The sequence below is a fragment of the Melanotaenia boesemani genome, chromosome 5, assembly GCF_017639745.1.
Source record: "Melanotaenia boesemani isolate fMelBoe1 chromosome 5, fMelBoe1.pri, whole genome shotgun sequence".
NCBI lineage: Eukaryota > Metazoa > Chordata > Actinopteri > Atheriniformes > Melanotaeniidae > Melanotaenia > Melanotaenia boesemani.
In genome coordinates this window covers 3,688,395-3,713,098 of record NC_055686.1, presented here as the reverse complement: position 1 = coordinate 3,713,098, position 24,704 = coordinate 3,688,395, and the positions used below count along the sequence as shown (strand labels likewise).

Here is a 24,704-nt window from a genome sequence, read left to right as displayed (position 1 = left end):
GGCGTCCCCAGCCCCAGCTGCATGGAGGAGCTGCAGCCTCTGAACCGGCTGCTCAACCAGATCATCTGATGCCATAAACATCTTTTATTTAAGAGTCATTTTTATGTTTAATGCACTCAGTCTCTTCTAGAGTACTTTTGTAGGCATGGACGGATATTTTCTGAGTACGTTTGACTCTCATCCAGCTTTTCTTCATTTGGCTCAGACACCATGAAATCCTGGAGTAGCAGAGACCCTCATGTTATACCTCCTCAGTATAACTCTAACACAGCATGAACTCCATGTATCCAGATAACCAGCGCTGTCTAACCTAAACATCCCATAAAATTATATAGAGATCATTTAAAACCTGGAGGTATCGCCCAGCCCTATAACAGACGTTAATGATCTTTGCAGCTTGAAATAGGAACTAACAAAATGTCCCAGCAGGTTTCCATCATCAGACAGCTTGATGGTGACAGATGTGTCGCTTCTGTTTCCCTGTTGGATGCTAATCTGATCCACTCACCCATCAGATTTATGAGTCTGATTCCCAGATTTACTCTCTCTTTGCTGATCTTTTGTCAACACTTTTTCTTGGAAAACCACGAGAATGAAGCAACGAACTCACCAGAAAGATATTTTCTGTCTTCAGCGCCTGTTTCACTCCCAACGAAACCTGGACAAAAACCGAGGCTGTTTAATTCTGCAGGTTAAGATGAAATTGACCTTTTTGTATTTTTTTAATAAAACACTTTTTCATCTTGCACTCAGACTCTTATTTAAACACGTTTTTAAGCAGATTTCATTTTACCTCCCCCTCACACTGATTTAACATGTTCAAACATTAATATAAATCCAGGTTACGAGGCAGAGCTAAACCAGATCCTGTTAATCCTCAACATGATCTTCAGTAACACTTCTCCAGGATCCTTGAAGACCTTTCCAGGAATGGTTTTCCAGGATCCTTGAAGTTCTTTGGATGTTTCTGTTTCTTTTGTTCCGTTCTCTGTTCAGATGTTGCCACACTGCTTCAGTAACGTTTGGGACGGCAGTGGCTAAGGCGGTAGAGCAGGTCGTCCAATGACCGGAGGGTTGGCAGTTTGATTCCCAGAGCCGTCCCTCGATCAGACCTGTTGAGGTCTGGGTTCTGAGGAGGATCCATCAGCTCAGTTGCCACTGATCTTCAGTCCAGTTCTTGTGTCATGTGATATACCTCAACCTTTTTTGGCTTCTTGACAGCCACGTTTCCATGGAGACCATCTCGGATAAGGCTTCAGCCAACAGTAGATGGATCAGCTGAAGGTCCAGATCCGTCTCTCAGGTCCTGGATTTGTTCCATATTCTGTCTGGTCCAGTTTATCTCCTATTAACATCTTCCATCTTCCAGCTTTCTTCCGACTCTATATGCAGCTGATCTTGAAAACCTCCAGATAAAATCATTCATATTTACCACCATGAGTCTCCTCTGGGTGGAGGAGCAGGCGGAGACGCTCCGCCTCAGCCCTCCACCTTCACCTGCAGGGAGAGAGGAAGAGGAGGGTGGTGACTTGTGTGCTGAACATCTGCTTCAGAGCGCAGCCTCAGATGTGGGCGGATCAGCCAGTAAGCTGCCTGGTGCTTTACTGTGAGCTGGACAGATTCCTCGGTTTATGGACGTGGAGGCTGAAACCCGTCATTTAGTTCCTGTGATAGCAGCTCTGAGGAGGAAAAGCTGAGTGTTTATTGAAGTTTCTGCAGAGGGAGGAGGCCCTCCTCGTTGACCCTGTCATTACCTCATTCAGCCCTAAACTCTCTCCTCAGCCAGCATTCGTCCTCTACCTCCGGCTGGAGGTCATGAAAGTCCGGCATCCACTTTAAACCTGTTTACCTGAAAGTCTGCTGTAGCGCCTGCCATGTTTACATCACCTCCATTAAAATATCTCACATCACAGAGATGGGGATGATTAGAGAGAAGGTAAACCCATGAATCTGGGTGGAGAGTCAGAGCCATCTGCTGGATGTTAAACACACTGCATCAGTTTTTACTCCATCTACTACAGACTGGCCTTATTTTTCTCAACTATAACCTGAAACCTCCTCTCACCTGCCAAATGGTTCAGTCTGTAACCTGACTCACAATATTTATGTCCATTAACAAAAAGAGACTATGTAAAAGAGACTATGTTGCCATGGAAACATCATAGACAGCAGATTACATTCTGAGATGGGAACACTGCTGATGGGATGTCTAATGATTTTTAATGCTGGTGGGTGAAGAAGGAAGCCGACAGGTCACAGAGTTCACGCTGAAAGTCAGAAAACTAGCATTTCTCCAAACTGGACTTCTGTGTAAAGTCTAATGAAAACAGATTATCATGAATCACTAGTTTTAGCTGGAAAAAATAATTTAATTAAACATTAAAGCTGAGAAATGAAAGATGTGTTTTACGCCATACGTGTGATTCTGTTCTCTTCCTGAACTTTAACAGAGCCACCTTTGTTTTACCATAGTTTTAGAAATAACTAAAACATTAAATATTCTGTTATCTTGAGAAAACAATCCTTTTATGTTGAGAAAGTGAGATATTCTACTTATTGTCTTAAGATAATACACACATACACCTACATACTTTATTCCCATAAACATGTCAGGTGATAAAACAGACATTTTACCATGTGATGGAAAATATGAGCTGATAGTGAATCTGTGGCAACACGTCCGTAAAAAGTTGGAACAGGAGAAACAAAAGGCTGGAAAAGTAACTGGTACAAACCAGAAACACCTGGAGGAGCGTTTGACAACTAATCAGGTTACCTGGCAACAGGGCAGTAACATGACTGGTATAAAAGGACAATTTCAGAGAGGCAGAGTCTTTATCTGAAGAAATAATTCTTTGGTAGATGTAGTTGGTTCAGGAAGAGGTCGATGTGGATGTTGAAGTATCCATTGATTACAAAATAATGAGACAGTCACAGCTGTGGGCTTTGTGGGAAAGCATTTACTGAAGATACCTGAAGACATCACCAGAGCATTCACACTGCAGCGAGGAGGTTATACAGGTACATGTGGACAGGTCTTACATGGCCAAAGATAAAAATGTCTTCAGTAGAGAAAAACCATACAGCTGTGAGTAATAAAACAATAACAGGTTAGATTTCTGTAGCTCTTTGAGCTACGCATGTAGAGCAGATGTATTAATACACACAGTACATATCAAAACACAGATAATCCAATTACAAAATCAGGTTGATTAGCAGAGTGGGATTCAAACTGCCAACCTTCTGATCATTGGACAACCTGATGAGCCTTCCCTACAAATGGCTTCAAATGACATTAAAAACAGTAAAAAGACAGAAATCGCATCCACCCAGAGACACGCTGGAGGCAGAGCAACTGGCAGCAGCTGGTGGTGGGCACAGACACACCCACGTTAAAATTCCAGGTTTCTGTGATGTAAAATTAAACCACGATAAATCGTTTTTTTTTCACCTTTAATGTGAGCTAAAACCTGTACAGTTCAACTAAGAGAAAAGAAAGGAAAAAAAGTACAGTAAGCTTCGTTGCGTTTATGTAGAAGGGCTCAGAAGTGATGTTCAGTCGTCACGACCACAATGTCATCATTTTCAGCCCCTCTCTGGGCGGTCTGCAGGGTTGGTGCTGTTGCCATGGAGACAAGTTGATTATTTCTCTCCACAAAAATTATTAGGGCTCATTCACACCAGGATAGTGTGGGGGACATGACTGGTTTGGTTTGCTTTGCTTTCACACTGCGCTTCACTCAAAGGGACCAAATCGACAATTGCTCATTAGGGGGCGATACTCCCCGACCACTGTCCAAGAAGAAGACCAGTGTTCGCCTCTTTGGTTTGCCCCAGAGTGCGAATGAGCGTTCACTTCTCTGAACAAACCCGAATATCAGCGGAACCGGACTGGGTTAGTTCAAAGTGAACCAAACAGCACCAGTGTGAATGCGCCCTGAAAAGTTCCATACTGTGTTGTATAATATGATAATAAATCCAGTGTTACCTGTGTTTCTGCGTCGATATAAAGACACCATGAGGAGGGTGGAGATGAAGTATGGACAGAATACCAGCAGGTGGAGGAGCAAAGTGTACACAAGACGGAGGGAGGATGAAGCAGGGGGCGAAGCTACAGAAAATAGCAGAGGTGTGGTTGTAGGTTTACCTGAAGAAAAAATCCCACCTGGTCAGGTGACTGTGGATTAAACTAGTCGAAATGAGGGTGAAGCTCCTCACCTGTGACAGAGATCCAGCTGGGTGGAGACTCTCCATGACTGCTGATGCTACACCTGTAGAGACCTTCATCAGACTTGGTAACATGGTGGAGGGTCATGTGACCTGTAGACTCAGTCCTGATGAGGGAGCCATCTTTATAGAAAGCAGCTGGGAGGTTGGAGGGAGGCTTTGATTGACAGCTCAGAGTGAGGTCATCTCCCTCCATCACAGGGAGGACAGGACTCTGCAGGATCACTGATCCACCTCAACACAGAGACAAACTACAGCATTTCATCCATTTCCACACAGCTTCATCACCACTAACTCCACAGTCTGATCTTACCAGTGACAGTGAGGTTGATGCTGTTACTGGTTGCTCCCTCTCTGGATTCACACCAGTAAACTCCAGAATCAAATGCAACAGTGTGACTGATGTTACAGGAGGAACCAGCTGCTTCTCCCCAACAGCTTCCACAAGGAGTTCTGGTCTCTCTGGTGGTGTTTCTCATCACCGTCCATCCAGCAGAGCTGTCCTCCTCCTCACAGACCAGAGACACAAAGTCCCCTTCAAACAGCTGAGAGATTTTGGGGCTGACAGTGAGACGAGCTGGGAGGAATAGAGGGATAATCATCATTATTACGTTATTTAATTACACTGAATAATTTCATAGGTTGGGTATCAATTCTCTAGCAAAGCAAATCTGGAGCGATCTTTTCGTTAACTTCATACACGTTGTAATGGGATTAAACTAGGCTGCATGATGTCACCAGGCTGAGCTTTTATAGGCTAAATGAAGTGGTTGTCCTCAACTAACCTGAAGAAAGCAAAACATCTCTCCTTCAGGAGTAGTTATAATTTCTGGGAACATCTGGGATACTACATTGTTACTACAAACTACAATAACTGCTCTTCATCGTTTTTTTAAAACTAATTATTTTCATAATTTCACCAGCAGCTGTAAGGAGCAACATTTTATGTGATCTCTTGAGGGCTAAGGCCCCTTCTTTTAAATCCTAGAGACGTCCCTGTCTGGCACTGTGGTGCTAAGACTACAGGACATTTTATTGCCCCATTAGATGCCTTTATAATCACCGTAGGTGCTGCTGTGTTACTCTAACAACTCCAGATGGAACAGGTTTATATGTATATGAGTATATTCAGTCACTTCCTGTTTACACTGTCACTGCCAAACAACATCTGTTTGGTAGTTTTATGTACGAATTATTTATTTATTAGTATTTTATTATTATTTATCTATATCACCTCTTTGTCTGCTTGTGTTTATTGTTACTGCACCAGTTTTACACATAAACTGGTGTCTTATATCACCAAACAGACTTGGAAGAATCTTGACCTTGATTACAGTTTTCTGAGCTCGGTTTCCGTGTTTATTATGAACCTTCACACATAAATGTCTGACTTTGAATGTTAACAGATAGTAACCATTAATTTTTAAATTAAAGTGATTTTATAGGCTATGTGGGGATATTCATCTCTGCCAGGTTCCGGGGCTTCTACCTGGGCCCTTTTAGGGTAGAAATGTATTTCCTGGAAACTCTTTTTTTTTAAACTTCTGGTTCCTGCAGTGGAAACTTTTAAGAGCTGAGATGAAGAACTCTGCTTTTATACACATTCAGACCCACGCCTCCATATACTGAGATTTGCAATGTCCTGTAAGCTTCAACAGGTTATAACCAGAACAATCAGAGAGACGATAAACAGTCAGGAACTGGTAGGATCATGTTAAGTTAGCACCCCCGTCCATGCAGGAAGACCCTCCCCAGGACACAAATGATAGGGTTTTAAAGCAGCTGTGAGGTGAAAACCATGGTAGAAGATAACTAACCTTGGACCGTTATGCAGCACAGCAGCGAGAGCAGAACTGAGGAGAAATAGATCAAAGTCAGTTTGATGCAGATTTTATTGTTTCTTGTTTGGTTTTACTTTGACGAGCAAACAGAGAGAAATGGAAACCATCTCAGATGATGCTTCTTCACCAAGCTGGACGACCAAAACACAACAGACAGAATCTTTCAGTCTTTTTAACGTTACCGTGTACTTACGGATCACAGGAGATGCTTCCTCCATCCTGCTGCTGGGTGCTAGAAGAAATGCTCTGGTAGACTTACAGTCATATCGAGTTAAACCCCCTCCTCCTCTCTGACTAGAGATGGGGCTTCCTGTCTGCTCACAGGTCTGCTCACTGTACTGAGTTCACCTTTAGCTAACATCATGTTTGTGGTTAAGCACTTCTTTCCTGAAACTTGTCCTGTTCAGAAAACATCTGAGGAGGCGTTGATGGACAGGAAGTCCTTACAAAGCAGCTTTCAGAGCAACATTTCATCCTCTGCTGCAAAGACAGTAACTGACACATGGCCTGCTCCCTCAGGCTGTATAAAGCAGAAATGTCCTAAACATTGTCCTGTAGTGTCACACTAACCCTTTGCACCTGACCCTAGTGATGCATTTACTGATTTATTGCTGCTTTTGATTCCATGGATTCTGCCTCATAACTGGTATAAATGCTGCACAATTTCCCTCTGGATCAATAAAGTACTCTTATCTTGGTGACCCGCCGCGTCAAGGCGTCCTCCGACTGCGAGAGCCGGTAGATCCACCTGGCCTGGATCGTCAGGACCATTCTCTCCAAGTGCACAATGCCCAACCCACCGTCTTGATTGCATGAGTAGACAAGGCCATCAGTAGTAGATGGGGCTAGATGTAACCAGGCTTTGATGACTCCACCGATCATGAGATCCATCTTAGCCAAGGTTGCAGCTGGCACATCACAGTGGTCAGCCTGGTACAGAAGTCTCGGTACAGCAAATGAGTTAAAAAAAAAAACTTTAACACATTGCGATGGCTTAAGAGGGACCTTCTTGATCCGCTCATCTCATCTCACCTAATCTCATCTCATCTAATCTCATCTCATCTCACCTGATCTCATCTCGCCTCACCTAATCTCATCTCACCTCATCTCATCTCATCTCACCTCGCCTAATCTCATCTCATCTCATCTCATCTCACCTCATCTCACCTGATCTCATCTCATCTCGCCTCACCTAATCTCATCTCACCTCATCTCATCTCGCCTAATCTCATCTCATCTCATCTCATCTCACCTCATCTCACCTGATCTCATCTCATCTCGCCTCACCTAATCTCATCTCACCTCATCTCATCTCACCTCACCTCACCTCATCTCACCTCCCCTAATCTCATCTCACCTCACCTCACCTCCTCTCCTCTCATCTCATCTCACCTAATCTCATCTGATCTCATCTAATCTCATCTCACCTCATCTGATCTCACCTCACCTCACCTAATCTCACCTCACCTCATCTGACCTCGCTTAATCTCATCTCATCTCACCTCATCTCATCTCATCTCACCTCATCTAATCTCATCTCACCTCATCTCACCTCCCCTAATCTCATCTCATCTCACCTCCCCTCATCTCATCTCACCTCACCTCACCTAATCTCACCTCACCTCATCTCACCTCGCTTAATCTCATCTCATCTCACCTCATCTCATCTCACCTCACCCCCCCTAATCTCATCTCATCTCACCTCATCTCATCTCACCTCATCTAATCTCATCTCACCTCATCTCATCTCATCTCACCTCACCTCATCTCACCTCCCCTAATCTCATCTCATCTCATCTCACCTCACCTCACCTCACCTCACCTCACCTCACCTAATCTCATCTCATCTCACCCCACCTCACATAATCTCATCTCATCTCATCTCACCTCACCTCGCCTCACCTAATCTCATCTCACCTCGCCTCACCTAATCTCATCTCATCTCATCTCATCTCATCTCATCTAACAGAAAGCCAGTAATCCAGGTCGTGATCCTTGTGTGTTTAAGAAAAAGACAACTGGACATTTTTTTTTATTCTTGAGGATGTTTGAGACCTCGAAGCTTCTTCAGCTCTGATCACTGCTGATTTCCTCACTTCCAGGTCTTTAGGCATTATCATCATGAATTAGCAAATTTTTGTAGAATTTAATAGCTTTTGATCACATTTTCTTCCTCTTTTTCCAACAATCAGATTATGAATTTAGCATATTATAATCCCAGAAAGTAAATGAGACCTTTATTAAGTTTAGCAAAAAGCCCAGATATTAATGTCGGCCACTGAATAAAATTATTTGCATTATAAACTTTTGTTTGTTCAGATTTTCTATCCACTCATATGATTTCGCAAAGAAAATCCCTCAAAATAATAAACAGTGGAGAATTAGATCAATATTCTTATTTATAGCTGCATCGCAGGATACAGTCAATCAGGTTGTAATAGCTTTTATTGTCCCACAATTTCATGTCAAAACAGTGAAAAAAATAAATAAGGATGTTTCAGAGGTAATGACTGAATTTCTTTCAGCAGGACATTGTAAACACAAAGGGAACATTATCTGATAGCTCAGATGGCAGAGCATCCGTCTCCCATGCAGAGATATGGTCCTTGCAGAAAACCCTCAGTGCATCTCCCCAGCCACTCTAATTTACTTAAAAGCTTCTGCTAAATTACTTTACAGTTCCCTTTGGTTTCATGCATTGCCTACTGCAACTCCTTGCTGGCAGACCTGCCAGCATGCGCAGTTAAACCTCTGCAGATGACTCAGAATATTTTTGTACATCGCTGGTCTGTTTGAGATGTTTGAGGGCAGAACTCCGAGAAGTGTGATTGTCGGATATTTGAAGTGCGTGGAGTTAACGTGGTATTTTAATCCAGAAGTTGTTGATTGGCAATGGTACATGCTCGGCCCCACCTCGCTGGTAAGACGCGTGTCGCTGCCATTTATCGCTTCTTTAAAGCATGTTGTGTTAAAATGGAACTGGTCTGTTGCATGTCTGTCCTTGTAGCCAAAGATGTGGAATAAACAGTCTCGATCGTTGGTGCTGGTTGGTGCAGAAAACAATTTGTTGGTGCTGCTTTGTTTTTTAAGATATTAGAATATATTTTAAAGGTCAATCCAAGGTCACCCAGCCCCCACATTGTCCAAACTAAACAAAAATGGTCTCAATCCTTGGTGCTGGTTTGTGCTGGAAAAAATTAGTTTGTGCTGCTTTTATTTATTTATTTAGGGTTTTCACCACCCCTCCCCTGCATAAAACTGTTGCATGGAGAAAAAGACATACAGAGAACCAGAAGGTCTAAATGGTTTCGGAAACGGAGGTGTGTGTGTGTTCTATGTCTATGGGTTGGCCTTGCAAGAACAATGGGATCACTAAGAAAGTCCTTTAATCTCATATAAGCTCTGGGAAGTACTCTGGCAACATTAGACAAACCTGATTTGCTTACAACACAAGCAGTTCTCTTTTATCTGGACATGTTCAGAAGAAGTAAATAATAAAGGAAATAAAGGAATACAAAACTAAACTTTAGTTTCTGTATTTTACAGAAAAAGTAACATAGAGCATCTAATATACAATATTTTGACATCTCTCTTCTGTACCGTACAGCACTATTGGATTAATTTACCCTGACTTTTAATCTTTTCCATGTGTTTTTCCCCCAACCTGAGCCACACTTTATTTTATTTCCATTTACAGCTGTGCTGTGTCTGTGAAACACACCAACTTACCTTTTAGTTTCCATCATGGCATAAACAGCGAGTCATTCAATACTCAATTATATAAAATACAAAAATAATCAAACATTCCTGTGTCCTAAGGCCTTTATTGTTTATGCTCTGCATTCGCCATACAGTCGATAACTCTGGCGATCTGCCACCTCCTCCAGAAACAGCCACATCCTCAATGTTCTGAAAAGCACATTTAGAAGGCTCTAACATCATTTCCTTCTCATGCTCATCAACGCAGTCGCTGTCTTCTTGCCAGAACTCTGCTGCCATGTTCTCCTCCCCCATCATCGACACATCAGGCAACTGTATTATATATATACAGTATATATATATATATATATATATATATATATATAATATGTTGCTTTCTTGCAACAAAGCAAATTCTGCTGTTCATTTTACCATTTCTTCAGTTTTTGTTTTAGTTTAAATTCTTGTTTCCAACATTTTAATTTTAGATATGTTCTGATGTTCAGATGTGGACAGTATATGAGGACAGGGACAGATGTGGTCAGTATATGTGGACAGGGACAGATGTGGACAGTATATGAGGACAGACTGTTATAGTCAAGCAGCCAAAGTATTAAAATATCCACCTTTTAGTTTAATACAACACAAAAAACTAACTAGTTATTTATTTTATCCAGGCTATACCAGGAAAGCCCAAACATGAGCTGGTGTGTAGAATCGGTAGCATGTCCATGTGTAGTTGTGTGTTTGGGCTGATGTGGTTTAATAATAAAAGAACAAACCAGTACAACATTTCCAGTAGAATAAAGTTTAGAAGGTAGTATCCTACCAGCTCATTATTACAGCTACATAAAAGGCTCATGGAGAATCTTTACCATGATCATCATGTTCAGATAAATGTTTGCCCCAAACAACATGCTTTCCCCCTCCTGCATCAGTCATTTATTAAACTTTAACTCACGTGACGTTGCGGGTAACTGGACACCACTGCAGGTGGAGGAGTTGAAAATATCAGAAGATTTCTGGCTTTTCCCGCCTCCTGTTTAAGCACCCTCCCCTTTTTTTAAGTTCTCTATTTGCTCCCCCTTACCTCTATTTTTCCATTTGTCCATTAGTAGGCTACCAGCACCACATTCCTGTCTCTCTGTTGTTCTGCCTCTACGTGCTCTCGTGGTGTTGAAAATAAAACTTCACCTCACCTGAAGGTGAAAACTGATAAACACAAATCATTTTATTGGTGAACGGGTGGCAGTTTCAGGAGACCTGAAAATAGCCCCCCCCCCCCTGTTTTTCAGAAAAAAAAAAGTCACTAACAAATGGGGGGCTCCCATTAGTCACATTAGTAGTTTGACAGCATTAGTCAGCAACAACTCTGTATAGGAAGGGGAGGAGCTGTAATATTTAAGGGTTCAGTGGATCAGTTAGAGAGAGTTCTGGCTGTAGCTGGCAGCAGAATCCAGTTTTTGTACTAATCAGGGAGAGGTAACCGGACTTGCACATTTCTAATACTATGTAATTCAATAAATAATTGAAATAGAAAAGAAGTAGTTTATTTTTCACTGGCCTGCGGTCCACTCTGAGAAGAGAAGAACCCACGGAGTCAGAGGTAGTACTCTAAGTTTGTAGGAAAGGAGTACCCACTCGATTAGGGTGTGTAGGAAATTAGTACGCATTCTTAATGTTGGAAAGTAATATTTTTTAGGGGTTTTTCTTACTTCAACGCCCATCCAATATGGCGGTGATGCAGCATCACATTCCAGCGTGTAATGAGGTGTCCATGTATATATGTGTATGGGTGATCATCTATATGAAGGGTGAAGTGATTTGTTGATGAGGGGAAGGTTGAAACATAAATAAATGCAGTTGGATTTTATAAAATAAAATAAACATAATTTTTAGATTGAACTAGTACTCCAGTTTTTTATATACCTTATTCACATAGCCTTAAAGGGTGAGATGGTATATGCAAACCTTTTGCTTAGGTGTGGTTATTGTCTGGGATTCGTTAAATAAGTTAATAGAAATCATGCTGAAAGGAGCCCCACTAATGAATCTGATTTCTTACTCTAAACCACCTGGTTACACTACGGTGTAAGCTGTTGTTAAAATGTATAACGGTCTTAGGAGGTGGATTCAGTGATACTTCACCTGCATTAGAACACAGAGGACACAACTTATCAGAATAGATTTATAACAACATTTCAGATAAAAGAGAAAACTGGGATTATTGCTTGTGACAACTGCAGTGTTGCAGCATTGTGTTCGTTATACTGTTTTACTTTTAGGGTGTTCAGAGCAGGGACAGACAGCTGGAAGACACTGAAGCCCAGGGACGGAGGACAGAGCCACATCAGCCACACCCAAAATTCATTGATACTCAAGTTATGTCAAACAGAACTCTCCTTCCAGTAGTGGTGGTGTGAGGAATTTCCCTGGTTACGTTATGATGCAGGGCAGAAGGGGATTTTATGTTTTTACTGCATGGAATAAAGCTTTTGAAAAGTTTAGAGCACATGACAGTAGTCATACACACCGACATGCTGTCTGTGTGGCTGCACAAGAAAATCACCTGTAAATGCACAGCTGTCGTCAAGGAGACAACAGGCACTGTCTGAGGACAACTGTGAGTTCAGTAAAATATTTGGGGGGACAGGGACACGGACACGGACAGGGACAGGGATGGGGATAGGGACTGGAACATTGTATTTCAGATCTGAATTTGTATTTCAGATCTGAATTTCAGATCTGAATTTGTCAATCACAAAAGTTTCAACTTTACCACAATACACATAAAAATAAAACAAAGATTCAATATCAAATATGGTCATTTGAAGCAATTATTCAAACAGGCATATTCAGATTCAAATTGAATGATTCAAATTCAAATATAAAGAATTCAGATTCGCTCCCCAGTGGCACAAAGCTTATCCCATACATGAGGATGAAAATGGTCATTTCTATCAGCTCTTGAAAGACAAGGCAGAGATGATGTCATGTTAGCCAAACGGTTGCAGAGGTTCCAGAAAGAGTCCATCAGTCCACAGATCCAGAACGAAGTTCTGTCTGTAATGAGTAACAATATTGTTTGTGGAACAGCTGATAGAATCAGAGATCTACCGGTTCTTCAGTGTGCTGTTACTATGGATGGAACACAAGACACATCGGGGCAGGAACCAGAAAGTATTTACCTGGTTTATGTTGACAATGAGGCCCATGAAGAGTTCATTGGTTTGTTTTCTGTCTCTGAGACAACAGGAAAAACCTTGCTGGAGTAAAGATGTGCTGCTGAGATTAAACTTACCAAGGTGTGGCTTACCAGGTCAGACTTATGACGGGGCAGCTAATTTAATCACACAGAAAGCTGGCTTAGCCTCCGTTCTGATCAGAGATTCGGTGGATTGGGTCTAACGGCTTGAAGTCCTTTTGTCTCATTCAGGGACGTTTAAATCGATCCATGCAGCAATAGCTCATACAGAGAATCCTTCACGCACTGCAATAAAACCCCTGCTGTGTCCAACAAGATTAACAGCGCAGGCAAAACCATCACAGCTGATTTGTCCCAGTACAGGTTAGTGCATCTACTGCTAATGGCCTGCTAGGACAGTTTAGGAAAGGCAAACTGTTTTGGGTCTCATCCTTGCCTCACCAGTGATTCATGAGCTTGGATGTCTGAACGTCTCTTTTCAGAAGGAAACTGAAACCATTGCTGGCATGAAGGCTGCTGTCCAGGTTGTTAATACCTCATTCGAGGCCAAAAGAGATGAGGCAAGTTTCCAAACTCTGTTTGAAGAGGCTGCAGCTGTGGTTCAGTCTGTAGGTGTTAAACCCATTACCGTCCACAGGCCAGACCCCCAAAACCCTTCATTGAAGGAGCTGAGGCCCATCAGCCTAGAAGTGGCAAGGACTACTGCAGGGGGGTTCTTTAAAGTCCTGGATGTTGTAGATGAACAGCTCAGTGAACTATTTAATCAGGATGACTTGCTGACTTTGCAAAAGGTGGAAGAGACACTTGTGAGTGGAAAGATTGATGCTGCAGTCATTGACAAACACCCAGAGTTGAACAGAGACACTTTCAGTGCAGCTTTCTATGTTTGGCCTGACAGTGCAGAGGCTGGTCAGGTTGCTTTTGGTAGTCCCTGTTTCATCTTGTGAGGCAGAAAGACGTTTTAGTGTCCTCTGCAGACTCAAAACTTGTCTCTGGTCCACAAAACAGACAGAACCATGTTGCTGTCTGTCATGTCCACCAGAATAAGGTTGACTTACTGGTCAATTTACAAGCAATCTGTGGCTGCAAATGACAGAAGAAACAACATTTTGGCTCTTTGTCTAGTGTTTTACCAGTATTTTTGTTTGTAGAGCTTGGCACAGTGCTGCAGTTAAAGAATTTGTATTTGGTATTTATTCAATACTGCCATCCAAAATGTGTTTCCTTTACCTTTTCAAATGCATCTTTTTAGTTGAATTAAACACATTTGTTACTGTTTTGCAGTGTTGTTAATTTATGACATATTTCTGTTTAAACCGTTAATGGATCCAGGTCCAGACCTCTGATGTCAGGAACCATCAGTAGCTGCAACCTGAACAACGTCCCACGATGATGACTTCATCTTTCGTACCCTCTGGGACCCTGATCATCTTTGCCTTGTTGAACTATGTCTTTGCAGATAACCTTGAAGGTAACTTTACTCCTACACGATGCTCGTATTCTTTCTATTTCACATGAAACAATGTAGTAACTTTTTAAAAGTGTGTAAATACACATTTTATATCTCAGTGTGTAGAGGTGCACCTCTAAACCTCTGTGTGTGTTTGTGGGTCAGTCTCTGTGTTATTTCTAACCCTAATCCAACCATCCTGGAACCCCCCCACCGCGGGTCTCTGGTGTTATTATTAACATTATTATTATTCTTCCATCAAGTCTGCAGAGTTCAGGTTGTAATATGGTAAATAGACTTGTATTTATAAAGCCCTTTTCCAGTCAGTTTGACCCCTCAAAGCGCTTTACACTACGTATCTGGTTGGAAGATAACTGCTTTTCCTCCTGAGCTACAGCCGCCCCTTCATCAGTTTGATGCACAGCTCGGCATTAACGACATGACGGTTCCTGTCTTAGCTAAACCCCCCACTGAAGGAAAGACTCCCATAAGGCCTCTGGGTGATATGTCATCATGCTGACTCATACAGCACCTTCACATCTCAGCATTTACTCCATCTCCTCCAAGGACATCCTTTCCACTTCTTAGTTATGGATAAATTGATCATTATTCCTGTTTGTGTTACATGGAAATATTGTGAGCTTGCGTTTAGCTAAGTGGCCTCTGTTTCAGCAGTAGTTAGCTCTGCCTTTGATGGCTTAATGACGAGTATTTGTTTTAAACACTGCAACTCAGCTCATTGTTGTGACTGTGACCATCCTTGGTTAATAGAAGAAATGTTGAATTATTTACTGTGGTTCACATTTGATGTAACGCTGTTTTAAGTAGCAGTTTGCACATAAGTTAGGAATATTAGTGGTGAACCTTGAAATCAATGCTCACTGAGCAGTTTATTTAGGAATGTTTATTGAACATTTTGTAATACATTTTATCGTCTTTCTTTTCAGACCGCACATGCATACATGAATATGATTTTATGTATTAAAATCCAACAATCTTTATTAGACAAGAAAAGCAGATCTCTCTCTCCAAGTGTCTTGATTCCCTAACCAGAATCGTAGTCCATAGTCTAATTGGGGAAAAAAAATAAATAAATAATAAAAAAAAATCACCGTAGCTGATGGTCTCCAGAAACTGGCACCCGCCCACCAATAGAATGATTGTGTGGAACAACAGAGAGCCAGAGGAACGTGGTGCTGGCAGCCTACTGATGGACTCATGGAATAAAAGAGGAAAGGGGGAGCAGAAAGAGAACTTATAAAAAAAGAAGCCGCTTGAAGAGGAGGCGGGAAATTTCAGATATTTTCAACTCCTCCTATATTATAAGGTAAAAATAAGAGCTCCAGACATCATCTTGATGCATTAAAAATGATAGTTTATTACAAAAAGTGACATCTTAAACAGAAATGCATCTCTGTGAGGTCTCCGGCCAACCCCCCTGAAAATATGTGTAAGGCATCCTTATATACCTTTCAGACAAAGACATTCCTTAGTCCTAAAGTGACCAATCCTGTGGAAACACATATGTTTACACACATGGTCATGGCCAGTTTCTAAGGCCCTCAAGAGCCTTATATGATAAAACCTGTGTGTCTATACATGGAGTCTAAAATTCCCTACTCTTAGCAAACTGCAGTCTGCTTAAGCTGTAACCCAATATATCCCCATCTATGTAATTTTTATCAATTCTAATTATAAAATGTTGAGAATTAGATACTTCAATTTATAAGCTGGCATGGCTGTTGTAACTCAGATGGCAGAGAATCTGTCCCCCATCCACAGATGAAAAATGATCCTTGGAAACAACCCTTGGTTCTGCCCAACCACTCTAAGTAATTTAAAAGCATCTGCTAAATTACTTTAATGTTGAAGGGGTAAAAATAAAACTTCTGTAGATTGTGATGGTGTTGATATGACTGTTGTTAAGAAAGTTATCAATGGAATCTCAAAACCTTTCACACATATCTGTAATTTATCATTTCAGTGTGGAATATTTCCTAATAAAATGAAAATAGCCAAAGTAATCCCACTGTATAAATCTGGGAATAAACACCAATTTACAAACTATAGACCCGTTCACTACTTTCTCAATTCTCCAAAATTCTCGAAAAACTTTTTATAATTAGACTGGATAAATTCACAGAAAAATACAAAATACTTCATGAAAATCAATATGGATTCCGGTCAAATAGAGCAACATCAATGGCAATTATAGATTCTATAGAAGATATAACAAATTCACTAGATAAAAGATCGCACACAATGGGATTATTTTTTGACTGAAGAAAGCATTTGACAAAATTAATCATGATATTTTGTTGTATAAATTAGAGCGATATGGGATTAGAGGTAAGGTAGTTGACTGGATCAAGAGTTATCTGAAAGAAAGGAAACAGTTTGTCAAGCTTGGGGACATCTGCTCCACTAGTTTGGACATTTCTTGTGGTGTCCCACAGGGGTCAGTCTTGGGCCCCAAATTGTTTATTCTTTATATAAATGATGTGTGTACGGTAACAAATGTGTTAAAGCTGCTTTTATTTGCAGATGATACCAGTGCTTTTTGTTCTAACAGTAATCTCCAGTTGTTAATAAAGGAGATTAACATAGAATTAAAAAAATGAAATTATGGTTTGATAGAAATAAAATATTAAATTTGACGAAAACCAAAATAATGGTGTTTAGAAATCAAACAAATTTGCAGACTGAAATTATGTTGGATGGGGTAGAGATTGAAAGAGAGAATAAAATAAAATTTTTAGGGTTGATAATAGATGAACAAATTAGTTTCAAGAAGTTTAGCAGTATTAAATAAAGCAAAACAGAATTTAGATCATAAATCACTAGATACTCTTTATTGCTCGTTAGTTCTTCCATATTTTAATTACTGTGCAGAAGTTTGGGGTAATAATTACAAAACAATAATACATCCACTATTTGTTCTCCAAAAGAAAGCCATAAGGATCATCCATGGGGTAGGTTACAGGGACCATACCAATTCATTATTTTTGCAGTCAAAATTATTAAAATTGAAAGACATTATTAATCTACACACTATACAAATTTTATTTAAGGCTAAACACAAATTACTACCTGCAAATATTCAAGGACTGTTTACAGAGAGGGAAGGGGGTTATCTTTTGAGAGGGAAATTTAATTATAAGGTCAAAAGGGTCAAAACAAGGAGGAGTTGTTTCTGTATTTCTGTTTGTGGAGTAAAATTGTGGAATAAGTTGAATGTGGAGCTCAAGGAATGTCCAAATTTAAAGCAATTTAAAAAAATGTTTAACGATATTAGTTTCACACAATATATGAATGAAGAAGCTTCTTTTTGAAATATGTATTTTTTGTGTTGGTTTAAAATTAAATACTTGCAATTGTTGAACAATATGAAATCATTTAAATGTGTATTATGACAGAGGACTGTAAACGGACGGACGGACAGACAGACAGACAGACAGACAAAATATGCAAAAATACACAAACACACACACAAAAAAAGCACAATAAGATCAAGTGTTTAAAGTGGAAAAATAGAATAGATACACTTATGGGCAGTTGTGAGATGATAATCATAATGTAAAAGCAACAGTTTGATAATAACAGTATATAATGGTAGCAGCAATGGTATATGCTAATAATAATTATAATAATAACTGTAGTGGCAACAACTGATAGTACTTTAAAGCCACGCTTTTATTTGACAGGTGAGGTTGGATTGGCTTGACTCGTAAATATGTTACCTTTTCTTACTCACAAATCACGGGAGACTCAGGTCGTGTTTGTGGTTTAATTTTACTTTGTTCCAAGTATCTTTCAGTTGGTACATCCAAGCTTCTCCTGGGTTTCACAACAGTTCTCAGTTAACACTTTCTGTAGCAACGTTTTTTTTTTTGTCAGTAACATAACTTGGTGACGGTCAACAAACCTTTTTCTCTGTACCTCAGCACACCTGTCAATCCACGCACCAATATCAAAATATAGCTCTTCCGTCTGTCACAGAGAGCAAACGTAATGCCTACTTCAGGTGCTATAGGACATTTACAACTAAGCAAACATCAAAAAATAGTGTAAGACAATGGATACCAAAGTACAAGAAAAATAACCAAAATACACTGTAACCTACTACAAACATCTTAACTATCCTTAACACAATTTTGGCTCCTACATATTCCGGCCCCTAATTGGGAGGTAGTAAGACTACCAATTATTCACATAATAACACAAAGGAGCCACCTATACAGGATACGTAAACACACATGAAGTGCAGATTTCTACCCCCTTTTTGGAGTGTCACATAAGAGTTTTTATGAGTCCATCTCACATACAAGACAGAGTTTTTCAACAGGTCTTTCCAGAGTGTTTGATTGTTTTAACCAACACTCTGTGCACTAGTCCTTTTGCGTCCAGAAAGGTTTGGATGACTTGACCTACGACCCAAGAATTCCTTGGTGCAGAGTCATCAACAATCATTACAATGTCTCCAGGAGTGAGATTCTGTTTCACTTGGGTCCATTTTTGACGCTCCTGTAAGAGAGGAAGATATTCACGCACCCACCGTTTCCAGAACAGGTCGGCCAGGTACTGTACCTGCTTCCATCTTCTGCGTGAATACAGATCCTCTTTTTCAAACAGTCCAGGAGGCAGCAACGGCTGCCTTTTTAGCAATATGAGGTGATTAGGTGTCAAAGCTTCTAAGTCGTTCGGATCATCAGATGATGTTGTGATTGGCCTGTCATTTATTATTGCTTCAACTTCACACATTAGTGTCTGTAAGGATTCATCATCAACAGTCTGCTCTTTGAGTTTGGACTTTATGAGTTTTCTCACTGACTGAATTTGCCTTTCCCAAACACCTCTAAAGTGTGAGCCCGTAGGAGGATTAAATTTCCACTCTTCTTCCTTTTGACGAAGTGTGTCTGGTATCTTGTGTTGATTCCATTGTCGTATGTCATCGCGAAGTTCTCGTTCTGCTGCCACAGATTAGTGCCAATGTCTTAACGTATTGTAGATACCTGACCTCTCCTGCAGATAAATCTTCTCATTGCATTCACACGAGTCGGTGTCCAATGTATGAGCAATCTCAGTATGTACTGTCCTTGTTGTCAGACATGTGAATAATACTCTGTATCTCTTCACAGTAGAACGTCCTCTCTTAACCAAAAACGGTCCAAAATAATCTGTGCCAACGTGTGTGAATGGTGGCATATCCGGCTGAAGTCTGTCTTTGGGCAGGTCAGCCATTTTTTGTTCTTTTCCTCTAGCTCTGACCTTTCTGTAGATGACACATCTTGATAGAAATCTCCTTACAGTGGAATTTGCAGAGGAAGTGCATCTTTACTGTCATACCAGGACAAGAAATATTTGCTGTACAAAGATATATTAGCTTGCACCATATAAAGGCTCATATCCAGATCAAATTACACCATCCTATCTTATCTTCTGTGGTGTGAATAAAAAATAAGAAAACAAAAGCTTTCCGGGACAGAATTCAACAACGCCGAAACCTGAACGATTGAGAACTAAAATATAGGTTTCGGTTAGTGACCTCAACAGTCTCTGATTTCCTGATCACCAAATCCACATTGTGTATTTGCACATCTGGAAGCCAGAAAGAAAAACTCTCTCTGAGCTGCTTCATAACCTATAACTGCAGTTAGTGACATTTAAACTCAAAATGTGGATAGAACAACATTTACAGTACAGAACATTTATAGATTTTTCACAGTTTATGTCACTTACAGACAACATGTAATGGCCAGGTTTCCACACTGTTTGGGTCTTTCCCATAACAGTGTTCATCGTACAAGATATCAAGTGCATTGGTGCCTATTAGGACAGGAAGATCGTGGCTGGTACGTATGTCTGGAACAACCAATGCTAAAGTAGAGATTTCAGGCTCACTTTCAACGAACCCTTTTGGAAACTTAAGGTTAAGGGGAATATAACCCAAGTAAGGGACTGTTCCGCCACTGGCACCTTCGACATCAAGATCATCAAGTGGTTTAATGGGGTGCTCTGAGAGATGGCTGTTATAGAAAGAAGCAGAGACAGTGGTCACTTGAGACCCAGTATCAAGAAGACAATTACATTCAACTCCTGATACTGTGATCTTAGCAGTACACTTCTTCCCAACAAGCCCTCTTGGAAGTTTAAAGTGTTGTTCCACTTTATGAGTGTTAACAGACGCCTAATGTGATAAATCAATTTTGGGACATGTGTGCACTGATTCAGTTCCTGTCTGTCCCATAACAGAAACTGATATCAGTAACCTGGACGGGGCTTCCTCCCAGGAGTAAACTCAACTGGGGGTGGAGATTTCAGTTCAGTGAGGGCCTTTGGTTTGGATTTCGATTTCTGCTTTGACTTAGCAGACTGGTCTGGCTTGCTACTCAAGGATGTTTTTAGAGAAGCTATCTGAGCTTGCAAGATGGCAATTTGCTGTTCTAATTTATTTGCAATGGGTGGAGCTACAGCTGCAATTAGGTTAGCATCATCAGAAATACAGTCACTAACAGAAATGGGGTTTGACTGGACTTTGGCTTTGGAAAACCGTAAGTGCTGTTTCATTCGATGGGATTTAGTAGCTTGGAGATCCTCCTCTGTATGCAACAGAAGAAGCAGTTCTGCAAAAGAGGGGGGGTGATCTTTCTTTTGCTCTAGCTGTAAGCTTGTGATTAAGCTGTTATTCCAACAGCCTCTACAGAATTGCTTGAGCAACTGACGTTCTGCATCAATAGCAGCAATCCCACCTCGTTTGACCACTTTAGTCAAGGCGGTCTGCAATCGCTGTAAGTAGCTTGAGGGTTTTTCACCAGAGTTTTGGTTTGTGTTTAGAAACTTTGCAAAAAGGTCATCTCCGTCATCGACAGTTCCATATGCTGAATCAAGAAGACTGAGATAGTCATGAGGACTGGAATTAGGCCCAAGATGCTTCACAACAAGGGCAGCAGGCGAGAGAAGGCTTTCAATTATTTTTCTAACAATGACCTTGTCCGACATTGAGGGATCACCAAGATAAAAATCAACATTACTACGCCATGTGTCATAATCAGACTCCATGCTAGGACAAGGGATTTTCCCTGAGAAACATCTGAGCTTTGTGCGGCTATGATATTGGGAGATCACTTCACTGCTCCTGATGACATGCTCAACTACCACCTTCTGGACCTCAGGAGTGGTCAGCTGTTCACAAGGTACGTATACGGCCTGTTTCTTGGGTAAAGGCAGTACCACTTTGGTAGGAGTCTGGGTCGGGTTAGTCATCGTCTCAGCTGTGACTGTGTCAGTCGCCAACTGGAGTCCACAGTCAGCTTTGAACAGGGCCGGCTCTGCTGACTGGAGTTGTTTAGTAGACTTCTGAATTCTGGTCAGCTCATCCAGCAAAACTTTTTCAAAGTCTGCCCCACTTAACTTAGCAATGGCCTTCAGTTCATCTAGATAAGCATGGGTCAAAGTTGAGCCTCTATTGGCTGCATACAGATCAGAAAGACATCGAATGTCATTAAAAACATTTGGGTTACTAGTGGGTCTGCTACAAGGCAAAGAGTCCTGCAGAAACTGCACAGGCTCACCTGACTTGAACTCAACAATGGCTGTGCCTTTGAACTGGGTTTCAGAACTGGTTACCTTGACTATCTTTTCAATGGGACCAATCTGTCCTAAGTACTCAAATACTTCATTGTCTACTTCCTCACCAGTTAGCCCACCTACTAAAACAGAGTTAGGCACTTTCACATTTTCAGCCTGAATGACATCCATAATTCCACTTATGATAAGTACAGTTTGAAATTAAGCAATGTTGATATTTGGCAATGAAGCAATGAAATGTTAACTGTTCAACCATTCATCTCCTCCTGGCTGGCTCGCCAAGTTTGTGTAGCACCTCTGTCCTGCCTCTTGGTGGAGATACTCACATCGCTCTAGGTCCTATAGGAGTTACACCTAATATATACTCACAAAGGAGCGGGTGTTGGTTAGAACAGTTAGCACTTTAATGCTTTTAACAGTAACCAAAAAAATACATAAATGTTTAACAGCTCTGTTAAACTTTAAAATAAACAAAATAAGGTGCCACAAAGTAAAAGAAAAATAATTAAATCAGTCCCTTGAAATTGAGCTCAATTTGCTGATGGTTTCAGTTCTGTGCGTATACCTGTGTACACGACCTTTACCAATGTCCACTATAGTTGCTACCCGGGTAGATAAATAGTGTATGCGTCTTATCTGGACTCAATTGAATGTTGAGACGATCCAAGATCTTCTGGGCTGGCCACACCGCATCTCCGACTGCCCTCAGAATCGCTGAGCTGGGCTCGCCATCCATATCTGACAGTTCAGACCATCCGAAGCAAATAAAAAAACAACCTACACAGGAATTGCAGGACTAAGATTATCTGGTTCTGTCACAAATTCTACATGAGATCTCATTAACTTCTCTCTTAGTCTCAGCATGAAATGTATAACCAAATATGGTAATACACACAATGAAATTAATCATTATTTATCGTAACAATTTTTAAAGTGCAATGAACTATTCATGAATTACTGTAAACAACAGTATTTCCTTCCAGACACACATTTTATGTATTCCTTTTAACTTGAATGCAGCTATCATTTAACTGTTTATTCATTATTCAACCAAAATGAATCGCTAAAGAAAGTGAAACATCCTAAAATACTAAATCAACCACACATTTCTGAAATAACATTACTTATATATACAAATTGTTCTGCTGACATTAAATTAAATGCACCTTTTAAATGATTTAGCACGAGCTTATTCATCTTCAGGGTGACAAAACGTGTCACTTAATCAACCAAAAGTCAGCTAATAACGTTAGCATCTTGCACATTGCATTAGCATAATGCTAGCGGACTTTTCAACTCATTAAACATAAATTTTAGTGTACGAGTAAAACAGAAAAATATTGAAAACACATCCAAAACCTATATTTGACCTTACTGAGCAGGTTTCATGAAGTCAATGGCAGATAAAATTACTTTTTTTACTCCACTATTGCTAGCGAACTGGTTCTCAGTTTAACATTTAACTCACCAGAGTTTCCAACGACAACATAACAAGGGGAATACTTCTCAGCTCACGACCTGACGTTGTCCACCCTGTCTCTTGTCCACCACGGTTAGTCTTTTGTCTGTCTGTAATCCGCCACCGTCCTTTCTCTGTTTTGCCACAGCCAAATTATGTCTGTGAATCCGACCTCGTGTCCGTCTCAGTCTTGCAGTTTTTCTGATCTTTTCATGACAGGAAGTGACGTCAAGCAGGCACGGACCTCTATCAAACTACATAAATGGGTCTAGTAGCCTGATTTTCTATGCAGGTTACAGCAGTTTGACAAGTCCAACAAGATCTCTGCAGGCTGCTTAGCTGTAAAAGTTGCTTATTTCAGTCCAGGTCTGCAGGTTGATGGATACTAAGCAGCCTGTTGGTCAATTACCTCACGTTTCAAACATTAAACTGAAAATGAGCAAAGCTATTCTGGAGACTAGGGTGAATGGAAAATGTAAAAAAAACCCTAAAACCTAAGAAATATGCTACTATCTCTGCTACAAGTTCAAGTAAAAGAGTTTTATCAAATTGAGCGCACTCGTTGGTGAACTCATGCGTTTGTGTAGTAAACAATCAAACCTACAGTATAAACAGCTGTAACTTGCTGGAACAACATCCGTAACCTTAAATGTAACACAATTTATAACAACAAATACTTTGCTGACAAGCGTAGTTTTGCAGAAAAACAGAGAGACGTTACCACTGCAGAGTCTCAACTGTTCAGTTTGTTCTTCTTTGTTAACTCACCTCACGTGTCGGTTGGTATGAAGGTAAAAATGGGCCAGAATGAACAAATTTGTAGATTTGATGAGAAGTTGCGCAACAAAAATCTGAACTTGTATGTCAAAATTTTCTGCTGTAAAGAAAACTCACACACACATGAACTGAATTTGAAGTTACAGAGAAAAATCGCCCATCTGACAAATAATCTTCCATAGTTTACTTGTAATTTAAATATTTTTGCAGTGTTAATTTTACATTACAACCTCAACTTAGCCATTACAACTTCCTGAGTCTGCTGCTGCAAGTCACAAATGTGCTCTTGCAGGTCACAACCCAGAAGTGGCAAGGATTACAACTGGGGGGGTTCTTTAAAGTCCTGGAGGTTGTAGATGAACAGCTCAGTGAACTATTTAATCAGGATGACTTGCTGACTTTGCAAAAGGTGGAAGAGACACTTGTGAGTGGAAAGATTGATGCTGCAGTCATTGACAA

The 24,704-nt window shown here is 40.6% G+C and overlaps 2 protein-coding genes across 2 annotated transcripts; both read right to left on the bottom strand.

Moving 5' to 3' along the window:
• Nucleotides 1–1,012: 1,012 nt before the first annotated feature.
• On the bottom strand, nt 1,013–10,082 carry LOC121640277 (low affinity immunoglobulin gamma Fc region receptor III-like). Its single transcript, XM_041985980.1, has 6 exons — nt 9,947–10,082; nt 4,541–4,804; nt 4,219–4,461; nt 3,989–4,147; nt 1,433–1,497; nt 1,013–1,129 (listed from the first exon to the last, which is right to left on the bottom strand). The coding sequence occupies exons 1-6, from the start codon at nt 10,080–10,082 to the stop codon at nt 1,013–1,015; spliced, it is 984 nt and encodes a 327-aa protein (XP_041841914.1).
• On the bottom strand, nt 7,645–22,691 carry LOC121640451. The gene is made up of 2 exons (XM_041986214.1): nt 20,679–22,691; nt 7,645–7,655 (listed from the first exon to the last, which is right to left on the bottom strand). The coding sequence occupies exon 1, from the start codon at nt 22,178–22,180 to the stop codon at nt 20,684–20,686; it is 1,497 nt and encodes a 498-aa protein (XP_041842148.1). The 5' UTR covers nt 22,181–22,691; the 3' UTR covers nt 7,645–7,655; nt 20,679–20,683.
• Between the last annotated feature and the right edge of the window lie 2,013 nt (nt 22,692–24,704).

Bases quoted from the DNA above. Each gene is read 5' to 3' on its own strand.
- LOC121640451 (XM_041986214.1), bottom strand. From the start codon at position 22,180: ATGGATGTCATTCAGGCTGAAAATGTGAAAGTGCCTAACTCTGTTTTA.
- LOC121640277 (XM_041985980.1), bottom strand. From the start codon at position 10,082: ATGGGGGAGGAGAACATGGCAGCAGAGTTCTGGCAAGAAGACAGCGAC. The intron at 4,462-4,540 runs GTAAGATCAGAC...CTCTGTGTTGAG, and splicing joins CATCAACCTCACTGTCACTG to GTGGATCAGTGATCCTGCAG. The intron at 4,148-4,218 runs GTGAGGAGCTTC...TTTTTTCTTCAG, and splicing joins CAGCTGGATCTCTGTCACAG to GTAAACCTACAACCACACCT.